Source organism: Peromyscus eremicus, chromosome 23 (assembly GCF_949786415.1).
Source record: "Peromyscus eremicus chromosome 23, PerEre_H2_v1, whole genome shotgun sequence".
NCBI classification, from domain to species: Eukaryota; Metazoa; Chordata; class Mammalia; order Rodentia; family Cricetidae; genus Peromyscus; species Peromyscus eremicus.
Window position 1 is genome coordinate 8,127,091 of NC_081438.1, and position 19,168 is coordinate 8,146,258.

General features: G+C 55.5%; 1 protein-coding gene across 2 annotated transcripts in view; it reads left to right on the forward strand.

Moving 5' to 3' along the window:
* Nucleotides 1–19,168, forward strand: part of Tesc (tescalcin) — a 30,538-nt gene that overhangs the window by 8,032 nt on the left and 3,338 nt on the right. The window contains exons 2-6 of one of the 2 annotated variants that reach the window (XM_059249510.1): nucleotides 7,210–7,279; nucleotides 13,847–13,927; nucleotides 15,596–15,735; nucleotides 17,078–17,139; nucleotides 17,244–17,351. In XM_059249510.1, the coding sequence (XP_059105493.1) occupies nucleotides 7,210–7,279; nucleotides 13,847–13,927; nucleotides 15,596–15,735; nucleotides 17,078–17,139; nucleotides 17,244–17,351 (461 nt within the window). The remainder of the gene's footprint in view (nucleotides 1–7,209; nucleotides 7,280–13,846; nucleotides 13,928–15,595; nucleotides 15,736–17,077; nucleotides 17,140–17,243; nucleotides 17,352–19,168) is intronic. The other variant, XM_059249511.1, reaches the window with a different exon arrangement.

Sequence of the window (19,168 nt, forward strand, 5' to 3'; positions counted from 1 at the left end):
ACCACACCCAGCAAAACTTTTAAATTCTAATTACTTTACAGATCACTTTTAAGTTCTTGTTGTAGGGTTTGAATATCCTCCTTTGGTTCATTTGCTTGTGTGGTTTGACCTGATTCTAGGCTTATCTTCTGCCAGGGCTATCTCTGTCCCTCCCACTGGCAGGGCTATCTCTGTCCCTCACAGTGGCAGGGCTATTTCTGTCCCTCCCCCTGGTAGGCTATCTCTATCTCTCCCCCTGGCAGGGCTATCTCCGGCCCTCCCACTGGCAGGGCTATCTCTGTCCCTCCCACTGGCAGGGCTATCTCAGTCCCTCCCACTGGCAGGGCTAGCTCCATCTCTTTGCCTGGTAGGGCTATCTCCGTCCCTCCCACTGGCAGGGCTATCTCTGTCCCTCCCACTGGCAGGGATCCTGAGCATCCTGAGTCACAGAAGTGGTTTCTAAGATACCTTTGCATCTGTTATGCTAAGTACCTCGGGGTTATCATCAGTGTGCAAACACTTTCTATATACACTTCTCAACGTGGGGCTCACCTCCCTCCTCTCCCCCCTCCTAGCAGAGGTAGAGCCTGGGCTGGCAGAAATGTTCCTATCCAACCCACCCGACCTGGATGGCTACTGTTTACGTTTCAGTGTTTTGTGGGGTCCTGGTTTAAGTTTACACAGACCCATGGCCAGGAGGGTCTCGCGATGGGTTTCCAGCCTCCACGTTTAGCCATCAGAGCTTGCTGCCGTTCTAACACCATCCGGCAACTTCTGCTCATCACCCTGTGGGGGTCTCGGTCTCTCCTTGTTTCTGGCTTCTGGGTGTGTCTCCTCCCTCCCTGGGACAGGATCTTGTCCTGCAGCCCAAGCTGTCCTTGAACTGGAGATCCTCCTGCCTCAGCCTCCTAAGTGCTGGACTGACAGGTGTGTGCCACCAGGCCCTGTTCAGGGAGAGAAAGCTTTCTTCTAAGCTTAGTAGAATATGAAGGTGTTCCCTGGATTTCTCCAGTGGCCATGTGTTTGGAGTGGCAGGTGCAGCCTGTGCTAGCCCTCAGAAGCAGGGCCGATTTCTTTGGGACTTCTTCCCATGCACGTGAGGTAAGTTACCACCACTCGCTTCAGCCTCGGGATAAATCCGGAGCTGGGATGGTTCTGAAGGCGGGGTTGAGCTGTCTCTTCTTGGATGCTGTGCGTGGCACCCACTCTCGGAACAACGTCAGCTTGGATGGAGGCTGCCCCGCCCTTCCATATCGCTCCACTCGCGTGCGGAGATGTCATGTGCCCCTTGCTCCAGCGCACAGAGAGCACAGCGACACGTGGCAGGGAGAACAGCTCCTACCTCTGCTCTTCCGAGCTGTGTGACCCTCGGGGAGCCACGCGGCCTCTCTGATCCTGCCTCCTGAGCAGGGAAGTGGGGTGTGCCGGGCGGGGCGGCACTGTGAGAAGAGCTGAGCCCTGGCTCGGCTCCTGCCTCTGAGTCAGTCTGTCACTCTCTTTAGTCCTGCTATAAGGCGAACGGTAAAGAGCCAAGTAGGGCTGGAGAAAGGCGGGCACACCCCAACTGTAACGCTCCGAGCCGTGCTCTCCCACTCACGGCTTTCTGCCTTTGCCTCATTTGCTTAGAGTGCAGGGTGTGTGGCAGAGCAAAAGCAGTCCACCCATCATTGTGCCTACTCCCCCTCCAAGGATGTGTGCTGTGCAGAAGCAGCCCACAGAGACCCCAGCGGGGACCCTTGGGGCCCCGAGGTGACCACAGATGGTGGTGTTTCTGTGCTGGGGACATCTGTGGCTTTTGCACTGGGCTGAAAAGTCTGCGTGAAAGAGGGTCTAAAGGGTCTGTGTTCCTGCCTCCCTGATGGATTTGAAAAACTACTTCAAAAGGCCGGGTGCACCCTTAGCAGGTCTTAAAGTCCATGGCAGTATGGTGGGTGCACACCAGGGCTGTGGCTGCCGCGGCGGCGCTGGCAGGTGGGTGGGGGAGGGGTGTTAGGGAGGGCAGCTGGCATAGGCTCCCCTGCAAGGCTCCGGAAGCCCAGCCTCTCTCCCTTCCCTCCTTCCCCAGTCCCGCATTAGTCACTGCTGTGTCTGGAGCCCCAGGTGGCCTCTCTGTGGAGCCCAGAGGCAGCAGAAGAGCCCTGAAGACTGGAGTTGCTCAGGGGACAGACAGCAAGCCAGTCACCGCCACGCCACGCTGATGGCTCTTGTTTTCTCCACCCAGATTCAGAGCTAAGTAGACGCGGATCTTTCAACTGGGGGCCAAAGTTCATGTGACATAAAATTGACCATTTTAGGACTGGCTCGGTCGGTACAGTGCCCTGTGAGCACGAGGAACCAAGCTCCATCCCTCGCCACCCATGTGCAAAGTAGTAACACACATGTAATCCCAGCGCTCGGGAGGCAGGGAGGGGACTCTGGCTGAATCTGTGACCTCAGGTGCAGCGAGAGACCAGAAGATGGCAGATGTTGACCCCACCCCCTTCCCATGTGCACACATAAACTCCCCCCCCCCCACCCAATATCTCTCTGACCATTTTAACTGCTGTGAAGTGGGCATCTTGGTTGGGTTCCCTGCCTTTAGTATTCTAAATCGCCATCTCTATTTCCAGAATATTCCATCACCCCCAAATTAAACCCTGCGCCCACCCGTTACCCATCTTCACCCTCTCCTCCTGGCTCTTGCCCAGCAAGAGTCCACGTTCCCCTTCCAAGGAATCACACAGCTGGGCGCTTGACATGTAGACAGGTGGACCAGGTGGCCTTGGTGCCGGGGACAATTGTCACTGTCCCACCCTGCATCAGTGAGGGTCGCAGCAGCTGCTCTTTCGATTGTGAACAGGATTGTGCCTGTGGATTTCCCCTCGTGCATACAGTCAGCCATCCACGGGAGACGTGGCTGTTTTCACCTTGGAGAGCTGTGAATAGCATTTGTGACTAGGATGGCATGTCACCATGGGAGCCACCTCCTAGGAGGTGGGAGGTGTTATTGTTCTGTCAGGGAAGGAGGCAGCATGATGCTTAAGCAGCAGCTTGAGCTGCTGGCCTATGCCCCGGCTGACCCTCTGTGGACCTGGGGCGTCCACGGGGTCCTGGCCTGTCAGTTAGGATAGTGAGCCACAGAGCTCTGGGTACCTCGCAAGTCCCCAGATCCTACTTGGTGTGCTCCTGGGTGTCGAGCATTCACATTCAGGCTGGTGTGGCTGCTGAGGACAGGAAGCAGGGAGGCTTAGGGAGCCCCTGAGGAGAGCAGATTCAGGTACCATGGTCCCATTTACAGCTCCTGTATCCGAGTCCCTCTCTCCTCACCAGGTCCGCTGCAGCTGCTGGCTCCCAGCTGTCCCCAGCCCTCTCTGTGTCTACTTCTCCATCTTGTCTTGCCAGGGGTGACAGGTCTGGGTCCCTGGCCTGGGGTCCTATGTTCCCTGAAGGCGAAGACGCTAAAGCTTGTCCTAATGGATGAAGCCAGCACAGCCCACCACAGCCATCCCCATTGCCTCCACCTTCCCAGGAGTCCTGGGTCCCAGACTCGTCAGAGCAGTCACCATGTCCTTCTTCTGCTACTGTGCTCTCACATGTCTCACATCTCAGGCTGCAGGGACCGGCAGTGGACATCCCCTCCTGCCCGCCCCTCCCCCGGGGGCGTGGCTGGAAACATCTTTCCCATCACACTTTTCTTCCCAGTGAAATGTGAGGCCCAGAATTCACACGGCCTTCTAAAGCCTTATTACTTTATGTGTTGACATGGTAGTATTCTAGATATTGTGGACTAAAATTATATTACTAAAATTAATTTCACCTGGACGTGGGTCAGTGGTTGTTAGAAACTCCAGGAAGCACAGTTTACAACTTACGCTCACCAGAAGTATAGGCATGGGGACCATGCCTTTGATCCCAGCACTCAGGAGGCAGAGGCAGGTGGATCTCTGTGAGTTTGAGGCCAGCGTGGTCTACATTGTGAGTTCCACGACAGCCAGAGCTATATTGGAAGACTGTTTCAAACAAACAAATCAGGCTGAGGAGCTGGGACTCTGGCTCTGGTAGAGCATTTTCCTAGCATATTTGAGGCTCTGAGTTCAATCCCCAACAGGTGAGGATCAGAGCTCAGGGTTATCATTGGCTACATAAGTGAGTTGGAGGCTAGCCTGGGCCTCATGAGAGCCTGTCTCCAAAAGGGAGGGAGAAAGGGACGGAAAATTGTCCTTTATAAGATCACATGTGCCTGGACCACGGCACCGAGCCAAGGATGACTTATTAGTAATTTTGAAAGCGTCTGCTGTCCCATATGGACTGTGACATGTGCAGGGAAATGTTGTTATGGCTGATGCCTACGCACTGTATGGAGTGAAACTGGAAAACACAGGCAAGCCAAAGACAAGCCTCAAGTCCCAGTTACACTGTGCTCTGTCCCGTGTGATCATGCACCTTCAACGTGAACTTCACGTCAAGTATCATCTCGGCTGGTTGGATTGTCCCCTTGATGACATGCCGGGAGCATGACTCTCACTACTTCAAAATAGTTTTTCAATGTGGCTCAGTTCATAGCGTGCTTGGTGAGCATGCATGAATCCCTGGGTTCAGTCCCCCAGCAACACATAAGTCACATGTGGCGGCATATGCTTGTAGTTCCAGCACTTGGGTGGTGGAGGCAGGAGGATTATCCTCAACTACACAGAGCATTCAAGGCCAGCCCGGGATACATAAGACTCTGTCTCAAATACGTTTTCAAGGCTGTGTAGTATTCTAACTTAAGGATGTCCCAGGATGCTTGCGGTCTCCTGGGGGCTGGGCATTTTCTCCACACTGTGGTTATTATTTTATTACGAGGCAGGCAAGCTTCCTGTGGCCAGCTCTCTATACTCCTCACTCCCTGGGTTTGTTCTAGGGATTGATTGCTGGTTGGAAGGGTGTGTACACCATCATCTGTTACAGATGTCGCACAAGACAGAATTAAGCCTGAGTTTTCTAGTAATTGTGGTGTAACCTAATTCTACACTTTCCAGTAGCCACACTGACTGAAATGGCTAAAGATGGAGCAGGACTTTCAGTTGTAGCATCTCGGGAGGCTGAGGCAGGAGGATTGCTTGGGCAAAGTTCAGGCTCAGCCTGGGGACCCAGCTCAGCAACCGATGGTCAAAGACTTGATAGATTTGATACAGAGAGACAGTTTGAAAACAGTCCCAGTTTGGAAACACTTCTGGTTCTTCCCAAGTGTTTCTGTGAGGGCTGCTGGGCCATGAGGGCAGTTGGACCTCAACAGGGATGCTGATGTGCATGCATATTCTCAGCATCTGATGGATTATTTTCAGGACCCGTTCCTCCCCGGGGGTGTTACTGAAGTTGGTGGGTAAAGTTTTTTTGGTGAATCACAGGGCTCAGAAAGCATTGCGCCCCTGGGCTGGGAGTGTAGCCCTGTGGGTAGAGTATTCACCTGAAGCACACAGAGCACTGGGTCCCGCCCCCAGCTCCTAATAACTTGGGTGTGGTGGCACACACTTGTAATCCCTGTGCTGAGGAAGTGGAGGCAGGGGGAATCAGGAATTCAAGGTCATCTTTTGCTACATAGATCATTTAAGGCTAGCCTGGGCTACATGAGACCCTATCTAAAAAAAAAAAAAAGTTCTTCACCCATAAGCATGAAGCTCCACATCTTACAAGGAGACCACTGTGTCACTTGTGCCCACATCAAGACATAGAATATTCTCTGTCCCCCAAGGCCCTGCTCACACTCCATTCACATTACTCTGCCCCCGGGGCAGCCACTGCCCTGATGGCTAACACTGCAGACGTGTGTTTCCTGAGTATGAGTTTTGCGCAGGTGAAATCGTGAGGCACTTGCCTTTTCATGCCTGGTTTCTGTGGTTCCGTGTTACATATGGTGCCCGACTTCATTACTGTATACAGTTCCATCGGTTGGCTGCATCACACTTATGTACTTTGGCTGTTTGGGTGGTTTCTAATTTATAATGCTTCGCACCGCCCAGCCACAAGGCCACAAGCACCCTGTGTTCATCCTGTTACGTACATACTGGGCGTGGGACCCTGGTCAGCTTGCTTGCTGCCTCGCCTGTGCTGTCCATGGCTGTGTCTTTCTCTGGAAAGGTAGCTCTTGTCCTGAATATCGGCCTTTCCCATCATTTGTGATTACATGTGCGGCGTGGGGAGGCAGGCCCTGCCTGCCGGTGCTGTGTGGGATGGATGAGCTAATCCCTGGAGCGGTGCCTGGCCCAGGTTGGCAGCCTTCCCTAGTCCTTCCCTGGTGAGCAGCAGCTGCTGGGGATGCTTGAGAACTCTGTGGTGGATTCTTGAATAAACCAAGGCTCGAGCCTGAGGTGGAAGGTGGCGGGGAAGACTCCCGGATAGGGGGAGGGCCCTTAGGTCTCAGGGATTCACAGGGATTCTAGAATGAGAGGTGACGTGGAGGTGGGGGCGGGGCGTGAGGTGATTGCAGGTGGGTATTGGCAGGTCCCCAACCCAGTCACTGCACGGGCAGGTTTGGCCTGAACTGGACATGGTCCTCAGGAGTGCTTGAAGGCCCTGAGCATCAAGCCACCTGGGTATACCTAGGTGACGTCCCATGAGGGAAGGTGTGCTTTGGGTTGTATCCCAGAGTTCCCGGTTGCCAGTGCTGTGGCCTTCGGCCTTCTGATTGGCAGCTGGCAATAGTCAAGCCAGAGATGACCATATGGGGACCCCCTTTGGTCACACGCCACTCTCTGCACCAGAGTTTGTATATTTGGGGGATTCCCTCTCCTTCCAGGCCCACCTTGTCCCTTCTCTTTCTGCTCTCCCTCCCTCCCTGGCCCTCTCCCTGCCGAGACAAGCCCCACAGGCAGATATGGGAGAGGGTGGCAGGGGTGGGGTGGGGTGGGCAAACAAGCAGGCCCAAGGTCCCCTTTCACGGGCGGTGGAGGACAAAGCCTGGGGGAGTGGCTGGTGGTCCCTGGCCCGCCGTCAGGGGCTGTCATTCATAAATAGCCACCATCTTGCTGAGGGAGTAGCCGATGACCCCAGAGCTGCCCCAGCAGGCAGAAAGGGAGGCACTCCTGTGTCCCTCGGTTATGGTTCGATGTGGTCAACGGGGATGTCTCGGTGTTATGAGAGGGATGGAGGAGGCCGAGGAAGGAGGGGGCCAAGGAATACCACAGCCTCTGACCACCTCAAGTTAAATGTCAATGATCTCTCCCTCTCTCCCTCTCTCTCTCTCTCTCTCTCTCTCTCTCTCTCTCTCAGTCTCCTCCGACCAGATTGAACAACTGCACCGGAGATTCAAGCAGCTGAGCGGGGACCAGCCCACCATTCGGTAAGATGCGCAGCCAGGCCGGGCTCGAGGTTATTTTCTGTCCGTTATCTCTGTCCCCGGGGTCCGGTGTCCGTGTGGCTCTGGGCTGGCTGGCTCCGGGGGCTCTCCCAGTTTCTGCAGCAAACCTGTTGTGTGAATTCTCCTGGGTCTTTCTAAGACACGCAGTGGAGAGAGAGGAAGGGGCCCGATCTGTTTCCTAAAGGATCAGACACCTGCACCTGCGGGGGGGGAAGCCAGGGAAAAGGAGGAACCCAGGGACACCAGGGAAGCTAGTCAGCCACCCGGTCCTGCCCAGCCACTTTATGCAGTGTGCGATCTGGACCTGTCCTGAAGTTTTGCTCCCTCCCCTCACTCACACACTGAGGGCCTGCTGGATCTTCCCTGGTGCTGGAGTGTGAGAGCCAGCTGATCCAGCTGTGTTCCCCGGGTGCTGGCCTCACCCTGATGAGCCTGTCTCTAGACTTTACCTCCTCTGTGTCATTCTAGCCTTGGACAAGATGAGGTGGGTGGCGGCGTCTACTTTCTGGTAGGGATGATGTTTTCCACTGTGGCTTCATTTATTTGTTTTTTTTGGTACTGGGGATGCACACCGCCCCATACATGCCAGGCAGGCGCTTCACCCTGGTCTACAGCCCCAGTCCTCTGTTTTTCCTTTTTCCCCTTAGCTGCATCTCCGCTAAATAGCCCAGGCTGGCCTCGGACTCACCCTATAGCCCAGGCTGGCCTCGGACTCACCCTATAGCCCAGGCTGGCCTCGGACTCACCCTATAGCCCAGGCTGGCCTTGGACACACCCTATAGCCCAGGCTGGCCTTGGACTCACTTGCTATCCTCCTGGCTGTTAAGAAGCTGGACTGACAGGTGGGAGCCACAACCCTGAGAAGTGAAGAGCCTTCTGTCATAAACTTTCTAGCAGACAGCAGTCTCCTAAAATATGCATGGCGTCTCAAGGTGACCTCATTGGAACACCGATGCAAGCCTCGTACAGGTCCCAGGGAAGCGCCCTTCTTCATAGGTGGACGTCATTTCGCCCTTCGAGGGACCCATGTGCACATGCATGTTTCCTTGCTTGCTTACACAAAGGCACATTATTAACCCAGAGTGGCGCCCCGAAGGTTCCCATGGTCTCAGGGTTCTGTGGCCTCTGGTCTCAATGTAATTGGCCCCCAATTCTATCAAAGACAAGGTTGATCTGTGCAGAGCACCCAGAGGAAAAACCTGGGCACACCCCATGAAGTCACCTGGCTTCTCACCTGCTCTCATGGGCTCAGGCGCCAATTGCCGTGGCCAGGGGCTAGAAACAAACTGTTTTGCCTTGCCTAGAATTGAGGAGGAGTAGGCTCTGGGGTCAGACACAGCCTTACCTGGGAGACAGACCTCAAGCTCTTGGCTGTGGGGCTTTGGACCAGTCCTTTCTCCCTGAGCCGGCCTTCTGGGTAAAGCATACTGCTTCTCTGAGCTTGGATCTGAGCACTCGGCTCACAGATGTGCGCAGCTAGCTCCCAGACATTTGGCAAATGGGCCAGGTTATTGTGCCCCACCTGAGATGTAGATCAGAGCCTGCTGATCTGCTTGGAGGGTGTAGAAACCCTGAGTCCTGGGAGGGAGGGACCTCACGAAGGTCCCATCTGCACAGAGGTGAACTTGAGATCAAAGGGGGGATGGTCCAACTGTACGGTGTGAGGGGATGTTGAGGGGACCCCTAATGCTGTAGGCAGGCAGAACCCTGGCTCTTAGGATAGTTAGTAGTCACCTCCTCATTCTATGTGGGTGCTCACACAGCAGGTTTCTAGGGACTCTCCAAGAAGTTTATGGCAGCTAAGCCAACCTATCCCATATCATAAGCAGTGTGACCAGTCGGGTTCCTTGGGGGCCGTAGTGGGGAGGGTAGCCTCTGGCTGGGTTATCAGGGAAGGTACTCACCCCCAACTTCCCTAGAGAGGTCATGGCTTGACATGCTTCCTGCACGTCTCTGTGCCTGACCAGGGCCTCAGCCCACATGCCACAGCAGACTGCAGCCACACATCCACGTGGGTGCCCCAAGGTGGGCCCTCACCCCTCCCCACTGCTCCTTAGTCATAGTGAACGGGGCCTCCCCTTCTGCTGACCCCCTCCCGCCCCCACCCAGAGCTGCCCTGTGCTGTGTGTCTGTCTGTCGTCTGGCTTGCTTCAGGTCCATCAGAAAGTGCATAATTCTACCTAGTCTGTTGTCCTGTCCTCTTGTCCTTCTGTCCATCCCACTCAGCTGTCGACCCCAGTGTCCTCTCCAACCGGCATTGCCTGGGAAGACATTTGCCCTGTGAGACAAGGTCCCTTCCTTGAAGAGTCCCCACGAGGCCTCAGTTTCCCCAGTATGGGAAAACTGTGTGCTCTGTGAGCTCACTGTGAGCTCTGCCCTGAGGCCTAGCAGAGTGACCTCGGCAGCTGAGCGGGGCCTCAGAAGCCACTGGAAACTAGCCATGGCACTGGGTTTACAGAAGAGGCCAGCCCAGCCCTGGGTGGTTTTCCTTGGTTTTGTGTGTCCTTTGTGGGCTGGATGCTTGTCCTATCCTCTTTGTGAGTCTGGGCAGGAATGGGTGCCCATAGCTCTAATTCTCTCCAAAGCCAAAAGGTCCAAGCTAGGGGAGGGGAGTTTTGGGCTCTGGGGCCGGAGTACTTCTGCTAGTGAGCTGTGTGGCTGTGGCTTTCGGGCTTGGCCTCTCCGGACTCTTGTCTATGAAAGTGGACCCATCACTGTCCCTACTTGTGGGTGTGAGGGTGACTGAGACTCCCAGTGAGTGGCCTGGCATGGGGAGGGCACTCCAGAATGTGGGGGAGATGATGTAACACGCACGCACACACACACACACACACACACACACACACACACACACACACCCGGGGGCTTCAAGCTGCCCTGGAGGAGGCATGGAAGGTGGTCTCTTGGGGCTTCCTGTGGTCCTTCTCCTTGCTGACCACTAGGGCGGCAGTGCTGGGCTGATGGCAGGTGGGTCAGCTCAGTCCCGAGGGCAGTGACCTGATAGCATCCAGGGCCCCAGGGTGGAGCGGAGCTTTTTTTCAAAAAGCCCAGTGAGGGCCTGGCGGGTATGAGATGGTGACCCCGAGGCCGCTCAGCTTGGCCTGGCCCAGCTCCGTCCCCAAGACTTCTTACCTTCTCTTTGTCAGAGTGGGGGGGGGGCGGCAGAAGTTGGAGTCTCTGGGTACCAGCTAGCCAGACCTACTTCTTGTGAGTGACTGCTTCCAGACCAAGGCCAAGACATCACACCTGGGCAGTAGCCACTGTCCCTGCTCTCCTATCTCCTCCCTTCCTCTCCCTCCTTTTTGGGGGCCTCCAGCAAGTGCTCTATACTGAGCTACATGCCCCCCATCCAGCCCCTTTCCTGCTTCTTAGACAGGGGCTTGCCAAGCTGTGTCGGCTGGCCTCACACTCACAATCCTCCTGCCTCAGCTTCCTGAGTGCCTGGGGTAACAGGTGCTACCACTCCTGGCTAGGATGCAGTTTCTATCCCTCTCTGCCTTGTCTGTCTCTAAAATGGGTTAAGTACCTGCCCTCCATGGTAATGTCACGGGGGTGGGACGTCCCTCCTTGGGAGGGCTGGTGTCACTAATGTCTCTGTCCACCACTGCAATGCCATGGTCCACGGCCGCCGCAGCGTCTCTGTTCCCACCGTGTTCATGTGTGACACCCCCATCCCAGTGTCTTTCGTATTCTCGTGATCCCCATCTTACAACCGGGACATCTGAGGCTGGGGTGGGGGAGCATCCTCTCTCCCAAGACCATGTGCTGCAGAGGGCAGAGCCTGGGTCAGCAGCCACAGCCTCTGTACTTGACCCTCCGTCCCGTTGGTCCAGAGGGAAGGGTTAGGTCTGCACCCATCTCACTAATGTGGAGACTGACCTTCACAGAAGCAGGTGCCTGAAGTGAGGGGTGGGTGGGGTAGGAGTGTGAGTCTGGCAGGCACCTGTAGAGACAGAGAGTGGGCAGGGCAGTGCCAGGGATATGAGTGTGCCTGAGTTCCAGTGTGACTCCCCACAGCTGGGTGAGCCTGGGCAGGGGACTGGCTCCCTCTGTGTCACACCTGTTACTTCGGGGAGTCACAGGAGCCCCTGTCGGGTACCCTGAGGTACATGCTTCAGGCCTCACAGCTCACACAGCCACTGACTGTCATCTGAGCGGTGACCAGCAAGGGGGGTGGGGGTGGGGTCTGATGATCTGATCGTCTCCGTGGTAACCTTGACTCCTTCCGTCCAGGGTTCTGGTTTCTCTTGCTTCCTCCTGTGGTTGCTGGAAGCTAGCAACTGCGTTGGGGCGGGGACAGAGCCCTTGTGTGTCTGGCCCTGAGGCTCCCGGTGTCCTCTTTCTGGGTTGCCCGTTGCAAGGGCAGTTAGCCGGTATCCGGTGTGGAAATTCCCTCTGTGGAAATGGAGGGTGCTGTAGTTCTTACTGTTTTAACGAAACCAGGGGAAAGTTTTTTGGTAGTTTGGAGGAAGAACTCATTCCCATGAACGATCCAGCCAATTAAGCTGCTCGGTCCCTTTAAGCATCCCAGAAAGACACCCGCCCCCATCACCCTGGAAACCAGACTCGGCTTCCATCCTGAGCGTGATGTTCTTGAGGTTTCAGCGGCAGCTTGTGTCCTTGCTCCATTCCCTTGTTTGGTTTAGGTTCTCAGCAGACAGAGTCTGTGCAGCCCAGGCAGGCCTTGAACTTGTGATCTTCCTGCCTCAGCCGCCTCGGCGCCAGGATCCCAGGCATGCACGCACCACCACACTGCTGCTTCTCAAGTACCCAGGACTGCAGATTGGACCATGGGGACCCACTTAACTCGTTTTTGTGTGTTCGTTCACACGACTTTGTGGAGTTGGTTCTCTCCTGCCACATCTACGTGGGTTCTGGGAATTGAACTCAGGTCTCCAGACGTGCACACAGGTGCTTTTACCCACTCAGCCATCTCTTCAGCTCCCTGGTTCCTTTCATACCCATCCTGCCCCAAATCTAATTTTTGGTCATATAGTGGCACCCATCACTCCGGGACAACTGTCTGAAGTGTGTCCTTCTTCCAAACTGGGCTCTGGTGAATGGAAAAGGTGGCTGCACCCAGTCACCAGCTCCTGTTTGGCTAGCGGGCACCAGGCCAGCCATGAGGGAGGGGCAGGAAGCCACCCAGGGGTGGTAAGAACAGGAGAGATCCGGTCACCTGGTTCTGCTTGTGTCTGGAGCCCGAGGCCCCTCTCCTGTGAGGTGAAGCCAGGATGGGACAAGGGACCGTTTGTGAAACCTTCCAACTCAAACAGCCTCAGCTCCCAGCCCCAGTCTATTCCAGGGTCACGTTCCCCACTAATGTCCTCAGGTGTGTGTGTGTGTGTGTGTGGTGTTTTAATCAGCTGACTCCTCCCAATCCTGGACATTCTTTCTTGTCCCCTGAATTACTGGGCTATGCCCCAGGTCCCTTGGAAGGTCACTGCCATGGAACAGGCACAGGTAACCTGGATGGAGACTGGGCCCCTCCTGTGAGGACAGGCAGCTGGGACACGCGCCTGCACCCTGCCCAGGCCCGTAGCTGCTGGTGGGTTTCTTGTCTTTCCTGACGTGAAACCCACACACCCTATAGCTCAGTTGTCAAAATGCATGGCAGTGTCAGCGTCTCTATGGAGTTAAATATCCAGAATTCTTGTCAGCAAGAGACAGACGCCTGTCCCCTTAGGGGTTGTCTGGCTCCCCCATCCCTGGGTCACCCCTCTCCTGTGCGTCTCAGTGGCTGGGCTGTTCTAGACACGTCATTTAAATGGAATCGTGACCTTTCACTGCCAGTGTCTTTCCAGGAACGTCAATCTTAGGGTTCATCCTCCTGTAGTGGGTATCAGTGTTCCAGTTCTTTTCCTGGCTGTGTAATATTCCCCTGTGCGGATGGCCTGCAGTTCAGCTATCACTGATCTGGTCGCAGGCATTTGGTTGGCCCTTCTGTGGTTCTTTTTTTTTTTTTTTTTTTTTTTTTAAAGATTTTATTATGTATACAGTGTTCTGCCTGCATGTATGTCTGCAGGCCAGAAGAGGGCGCCAGATCTCATTACAGATGGTTGTGAGCCACCATGTGGTTGCTGGGAATTGAACTCAGGACCTCTGACGGAGCAGTCAGTGCTCTTAAACTCTGAGCCATCTCTCCAGACCCCCTTCTGTGGTTCTTACGTGGTTCCTGTGGAGACTGCCTGTGTGTCCTTGCTTCTCTTGGGGCACAAGCTAGGGGGTGCCAGCTCAAGAAATGCTTCAAAAGTTCATTTCCTTGAGGCCTTTAGGCCAGTATCCTACTGCTGGGAGCCCAGATAAGCTTCCCGCCTGGTCTCTACAGATTTTGTCGCTGCAGCCTGTGTGTGAGGGTCCCACCCACCTCTCTTGGTCTTCCATGTGACAGGCCTCCTCCGTCCGTCCCCCCCCCCCCCATCTGTAGGCAAGAGGCCTGAGGAGAGAGGGTGGGACTGTTGGGGATAAAGTGACGCCACACTGCCTGTGTCCCATGCCACTGACAACCACCCTCTTGTGACTTTCTCTCCTGTGCGTCCTGGAATATAGCAAGGAGAACTTCAACAATGTCCCTGACCTGGAGCTCAACCCGATCCGATCCAAAATTGTTCGTGCCTTCTTCGATAACAGGTGTGCTCTCTCCCCTGGGCAGGCTGAGGTGTGCCACCTCTTCCATTATGAGATGCAGAGAATGGGGAGGGGGAGCGTGTCCTGGGTTGTAAGGAGTCTTTCTCTGCCCCACCAGCCAGCTCCCAAATAATGACACGGAGACTTCGTATTAATTATGAAAGCCTGGCCTGTAGCTTAGGCTTGTCTCACCAGCTCTTACAACTCAAATCAACCCATTTATTTTAATCTACATTTTGTCATGTGGCTTATTACCTTGTTTCTCTGTACTGCCCACGCTGCTTCCTCTATGTCCCCCACGCACCTAGATCTCTCCACCTCTTCTTCCTCTCCCTCCCCGGAAATCCCGCCTATACCTCCTGCCTAGCTATTGGCCGGTCAGCCCTTTATTACACCAATCACAGCAGTACACCTTCAGTGTACAGTGTACACAGATATCCCACCACATGGGCGGGGTGGGGGGGCTTTGGACAGCTCTCCCAGCTCCCTCCACTTCTGCCTTAGTCATTGCTGGCCGCGAGACAAATGCCTCCAAAGTTAGCAGGTACTTTGGGTTCTGTTTCTTTTCTTTTCTTTCTTTTTTTTTTTTTTTTTTTTCCGAGACAGGGTTTCTCTGTGTAGCTTTGCGCCTTTCCTGGAACTCACTTTGGAGACCAGGCTGGCCTCGAACTCACAGAGATCGATCCGCCTAGCTCTGCCTCCTGAGTGCTGGGATTAAAGGCGTGCACCACCACCGCCCGGCTGGATTCTGTTTCTTTACGTTTGTCTGTGTGCACATGTTCATGGAGGCAGGTGTATGTGTGTGTGCGGAGGCCAGAAGACAACCTTAGCTGGTATTCTTAGGCACTGTCCTTGCTTCGAGACAGGCCTTCTCATTGCCTGGAGCTTGTCCATTTGGCAGGCAGGCTGGCCAGCCAAGGGAGCTCCCAGGGATCCCCCTGCCTCCACCTCCCCAGAACTGAGATTACAGGCACACACGACATCCAAACCCAGACAAGCACTTCGCCTCCTGAACTGCCCCCCAGACCCGCGTTATACATTTCACCCATGATTTGGGGATGAACCAGGCTCTCGACATGGGGGGCAGGCACTCTCCCGCTGGGATCCGCCCCCAGTCCCAAGCCCGGCATTGACTTATCACGGCTTCTGTGGCCAGGAGGCCAGAGTCGGCTTCTCTTCCTACATGTGGCCAAGGACAGGAGGGATGCCTCCCAGGCTCGTGTGCGGAAGTATACGGCTCTGTCCATCCCCGGCTGGTGGGGCTCCGTCTGATTGGACAATGAGGGCTCTGACCTCTGAACTGAGGGGCCTGTCAGTAGATGATGTCATTTATTGGAAAGTCACTGAACTAGGCTGGGGCCTTGGTGGTGGAACATGAACCCTGCCAGGTGGGCTGCAGCAGGAAGCTCAGGAGAAGATTCTTGGGAATGTGTACCCAGAGGGCCATGTTGTCATGAGCTTATGTGTGTGTGTGTGTGCGCGTGCGCATACACTCTGCAGTATTCTGTACACGTAGAGGTCAGAGGAACATGTTTATAGGGGTCAGTTCTTCCACCATGTGGGTCCTGGGACTTGAACTCAGGTCAGCAGGCACCTTTACCCACCCAAGCCATCTTGAGATTTTTTTTTTTTTATGTATCGAGGTCCTCCCTCCCCCTGCTGTCCCCTTAGGAACCTGCGTAAGGGACCCAGTGGCCTGGCTGATGAGATCAACTTCGAGGACTTCCTGACTATCATGTCTTACTTCCGGCCCATCGACACCACCCTGGGCGAGGAGCAGGTGGAGATGTCCAGAAAAGAGAAGCTGAAATGTGCGTGCTGCGTCCTCAGAACACGGGACTCCCCAAGAGCAGGGGAGGCTGGGCCATGTAGGAGGGAGGGAGACAGACGGGGACCTAGCCTGTGTCCCTAAACAGCGGCGTTGGTGTGGCCACTCTGAAGTTGTACCTTGGCAGCCTCATAAAAGAGCAGTAGCTTCGGATCTGGGGGACAGGCAGGGTGGGGGGCTGCAGGGTGACATGCTTAAGAGACCTGGAGTTTTACTTGAGGTCTTCCACTTAGCTGAGTGACCTTTAACCCGGGCATGGTGTGCTGGCTGTGACCATGGGCGACTGTGGGGCTGAGGACTCTGTTGCAGACAGAACCTCACACCCGGGGCTGGGGATGTGAGCACAGTCTATGACAGCCGTCTCCTGAGGCAGCTCCTCAGGTCACCAGCTCTGGGTCGCATTTAGTGGCCATCCTGGCAGCACTGTGATCTTTCCCACGACTCTTGACGTCCCTCCCCACCTCCTCAGACTCCAAATACTCAGCTATGTTTAGCACTGGAGTGCATGTGAGGGGCTGGTGGGAAAACCACGCTGGGTATCTCCTGGGCCTCCTGTACTGCAGCTCAGGAGGTACCCACAGTCCGGCCCGAGATTGTTTGCTCTGAGGGCTGGGAATATGAGGGTCATGAAATCAGAGGAATACAGGTCTGAACCGGTTCAGGACCCCTGTCTTAACACACGTGGGACTTGATAGCCCATCTGTGAAGTGGACCGTAGCAGCCCTGATCTCACAGGGTCAGACTAGAACATCATGACCAGGAAGTACACTGCATGGTTCTGGGCACTTGGTTCCTGAGAAGATGCCAGAGTACGTAGGGGTGGTGGGGGCGGGGGACAGTAAGCAGCCACTCAGCACCTCATTTCTGTGGGGGCTGCTGTCAAGGCTGAGAGACACAGCCAGGCCCTGCTAAACTGCCACCGCCCTCAGGATCCACCTAGGACCGGCCAGCAATCAGGATGTGGGCAGTGTGGCTCAGGACCTGGCATTTTAACATAATGGCTTTGTGCTCATGAGGTGTCCAGTCCTGTCACGTGTCTGAAGTGTAGTGGTGGCGGCAGGCGGTACCTCCAACTCCCATTTTATAGATGGGAAACTGAGGCTTAAGAGGAATCACTGGCTCAAGGCACCCCACCAGGAAGAGGGCAGTTAGTTCCCATGGCTGGTGTCCTTCTGCCCCCAAGGCTCTGGCATCTGGATCTTGCTACGGTATCTTGTGTTCAATCTGGTATAGCTTGCAGAGCAGGAGCCTGGGGGGGGGGGGGGAGACACAGGCTCCACTCCTGGCATCTCCTAACTGGCTTCCACCGCCTCTGCCGTCTGCAGTTCTGTTCCATATGTATGACTCGGACAGTGACGGCCGCATCACCCTGGAAGAATATAGAAATGTAACGTATGCCCCCTTGGCCCTGCCCGGGGCTCCCAGCGCCTTCCCCTCCTCAGACCATCATGGAGTCCCAAGGTCACCAAGTGTCTGCCCCACTGCTGGCAGGTGGTGGAGGAACTGCTCTCTGGGAACCCTCACATCGAGAAGGAGTCAGCTCGGTCCATTGCAGATGGAGCCATGATGGAGGCGGCCAGTGTGTGTGTGGGGCAGATGGTGAGCGCCCCTTGGGGTAGAGGGAGGGAGGGGAGGGTGGGGAGCAGGGGCCCACCAACAGAACCCCCCGTTCTGCGGCTCCACATTGCCTTTCCCGTGGCATGGAGTGGAAGTCAGGACCTCCTGCAGGCTCTTCCTGTTCCCAGGGGACTGCTGTGTGATGCAGCCAAGCAGAGCTCAGTCTAGGTGGTGCCCTGTGGCCTCCTTTATTTACCCTTGTGGGCAGCAGGGAGCCCCAGGAGCATCGCCTCCTCAGAAGTGGAAGTCTTCTCAGGCCTCAACCCTGGGCTCAGCGTCTTTCATTTGTGAAGACCATTGGTGTTGGGGGGCGTGGCCGAGGGACTGAGGGGTGGGGCTTGGCCATCTGTGCACCCCGTTCTATCAGTGGGGAAACAGGTTCAACACAAAGATTCTGGGGAGCTTGTGATCTTTCCTGGCTGGCGTGGGGGGGGTGTCTCTCGCAGGGTGGGGTACAGCCCAGTAGCCCTGGGAACAACTTGGGTGGGTAGATGGCCACCTCCACGGGCCGGGCTTCCAGCAAGTTCTGGTGTGGTTGTACCGTGTTGACAAGAGCTCCACGTCAGATCCCACCCTCTATGCCCCCTGCCTGTCACTGAGGCTCCTCACTGCCCAGAGGCAGAGCTGCTCTCAGAGAGGCAACCGGGCCCCAGTAAAACCCGCCACATTCTGCATGTGAACCGCCTCAGGGAAGGGCCCTGACCCAGGTGGAGAAGAGAGCTCCCCCTTGTAACTGGGGCAGAGCCAAATGCCCATTTGGTTTGGTTTAATTACACTCTCTAAATGACTCCCCATCCCACTCCACTTTCAATCGGTGACTTTTCTTAATTTGCTGTAGTAAAATTGTTGGCAGCTGGGCGCCTGCTGTGATTTGTATAAAATCCACTCTGCCTCACAAGTGGAGGCTCCCCCGCCCCCGCCCCCCATGCAGATCCCCGGGAGGGGGGGGGCAGAGCCACTGGGGAGCCTGGCGTGCGTGTTTACCTATGGAGCGCACCCTGTGCATCAGCCAGATCAACACAGACCTGACTCGGTGCTGAGCTGTGGGTCAGGGCGGCCGCTGGCTTCCTTCCGATGATGGTTAATGCTTCTGACCACGGCACTCGCCGAAGCCGAGAGAGCCACCCGCCATCCCTGCTTTGATGTCCTTCCAAAGCCACTTATTGACTCGGGGGCGGGGACTCTTTAAGTAGCATCTCTAGACCATGTCTGTGCAGGGATCTCGGTGGGTAGAGGGGGAGGGGCCGCTAAATTAGGCTTTGCCCTGGGCTCGCCAACTCCCAGCCTCCTGCCCTTGCCGGCACCACACTCCTGCTCACCAGACTCCCCACAGTGAGTCTATAATTAGCTCCCCTCACCCAGCCTGGGAGCCTGGTGCCCTGGGAGAGAGAGGGTGGCCACTTCTCTCTCCCTGAGAGGGAGGAACAGAGAGGAATAGTCCCTGGGGACAGGGCAGGCCCAGGCCAGTGGAAAACTTTTTTTTTTTTTTAATGAAGTGTTTTATGAAACAAACCCTAAAAGAACATTGACACTTGACTCCAGGTCACAGGTCACTCTTTCTCCATGCCCACTCGAGGCCATGCCCTGTAGGGAACCACCCTTGGGGGCTTTTTCCCCTCTTCAGCGCCAGTGGACACACCATTGTGTGTCTTTGTTGTTTTGTTGGGTCATTTATATTTTGGTGGGTCTGGGATTTGAACCCAGTACCCCACGCATGCTAAGCTCAGTCTGTACCACTGAGCTCCAGCCTAGCCCCTGACTTGCAGTTTCACCAGATGGGGTTGATTGGACATGGCCCT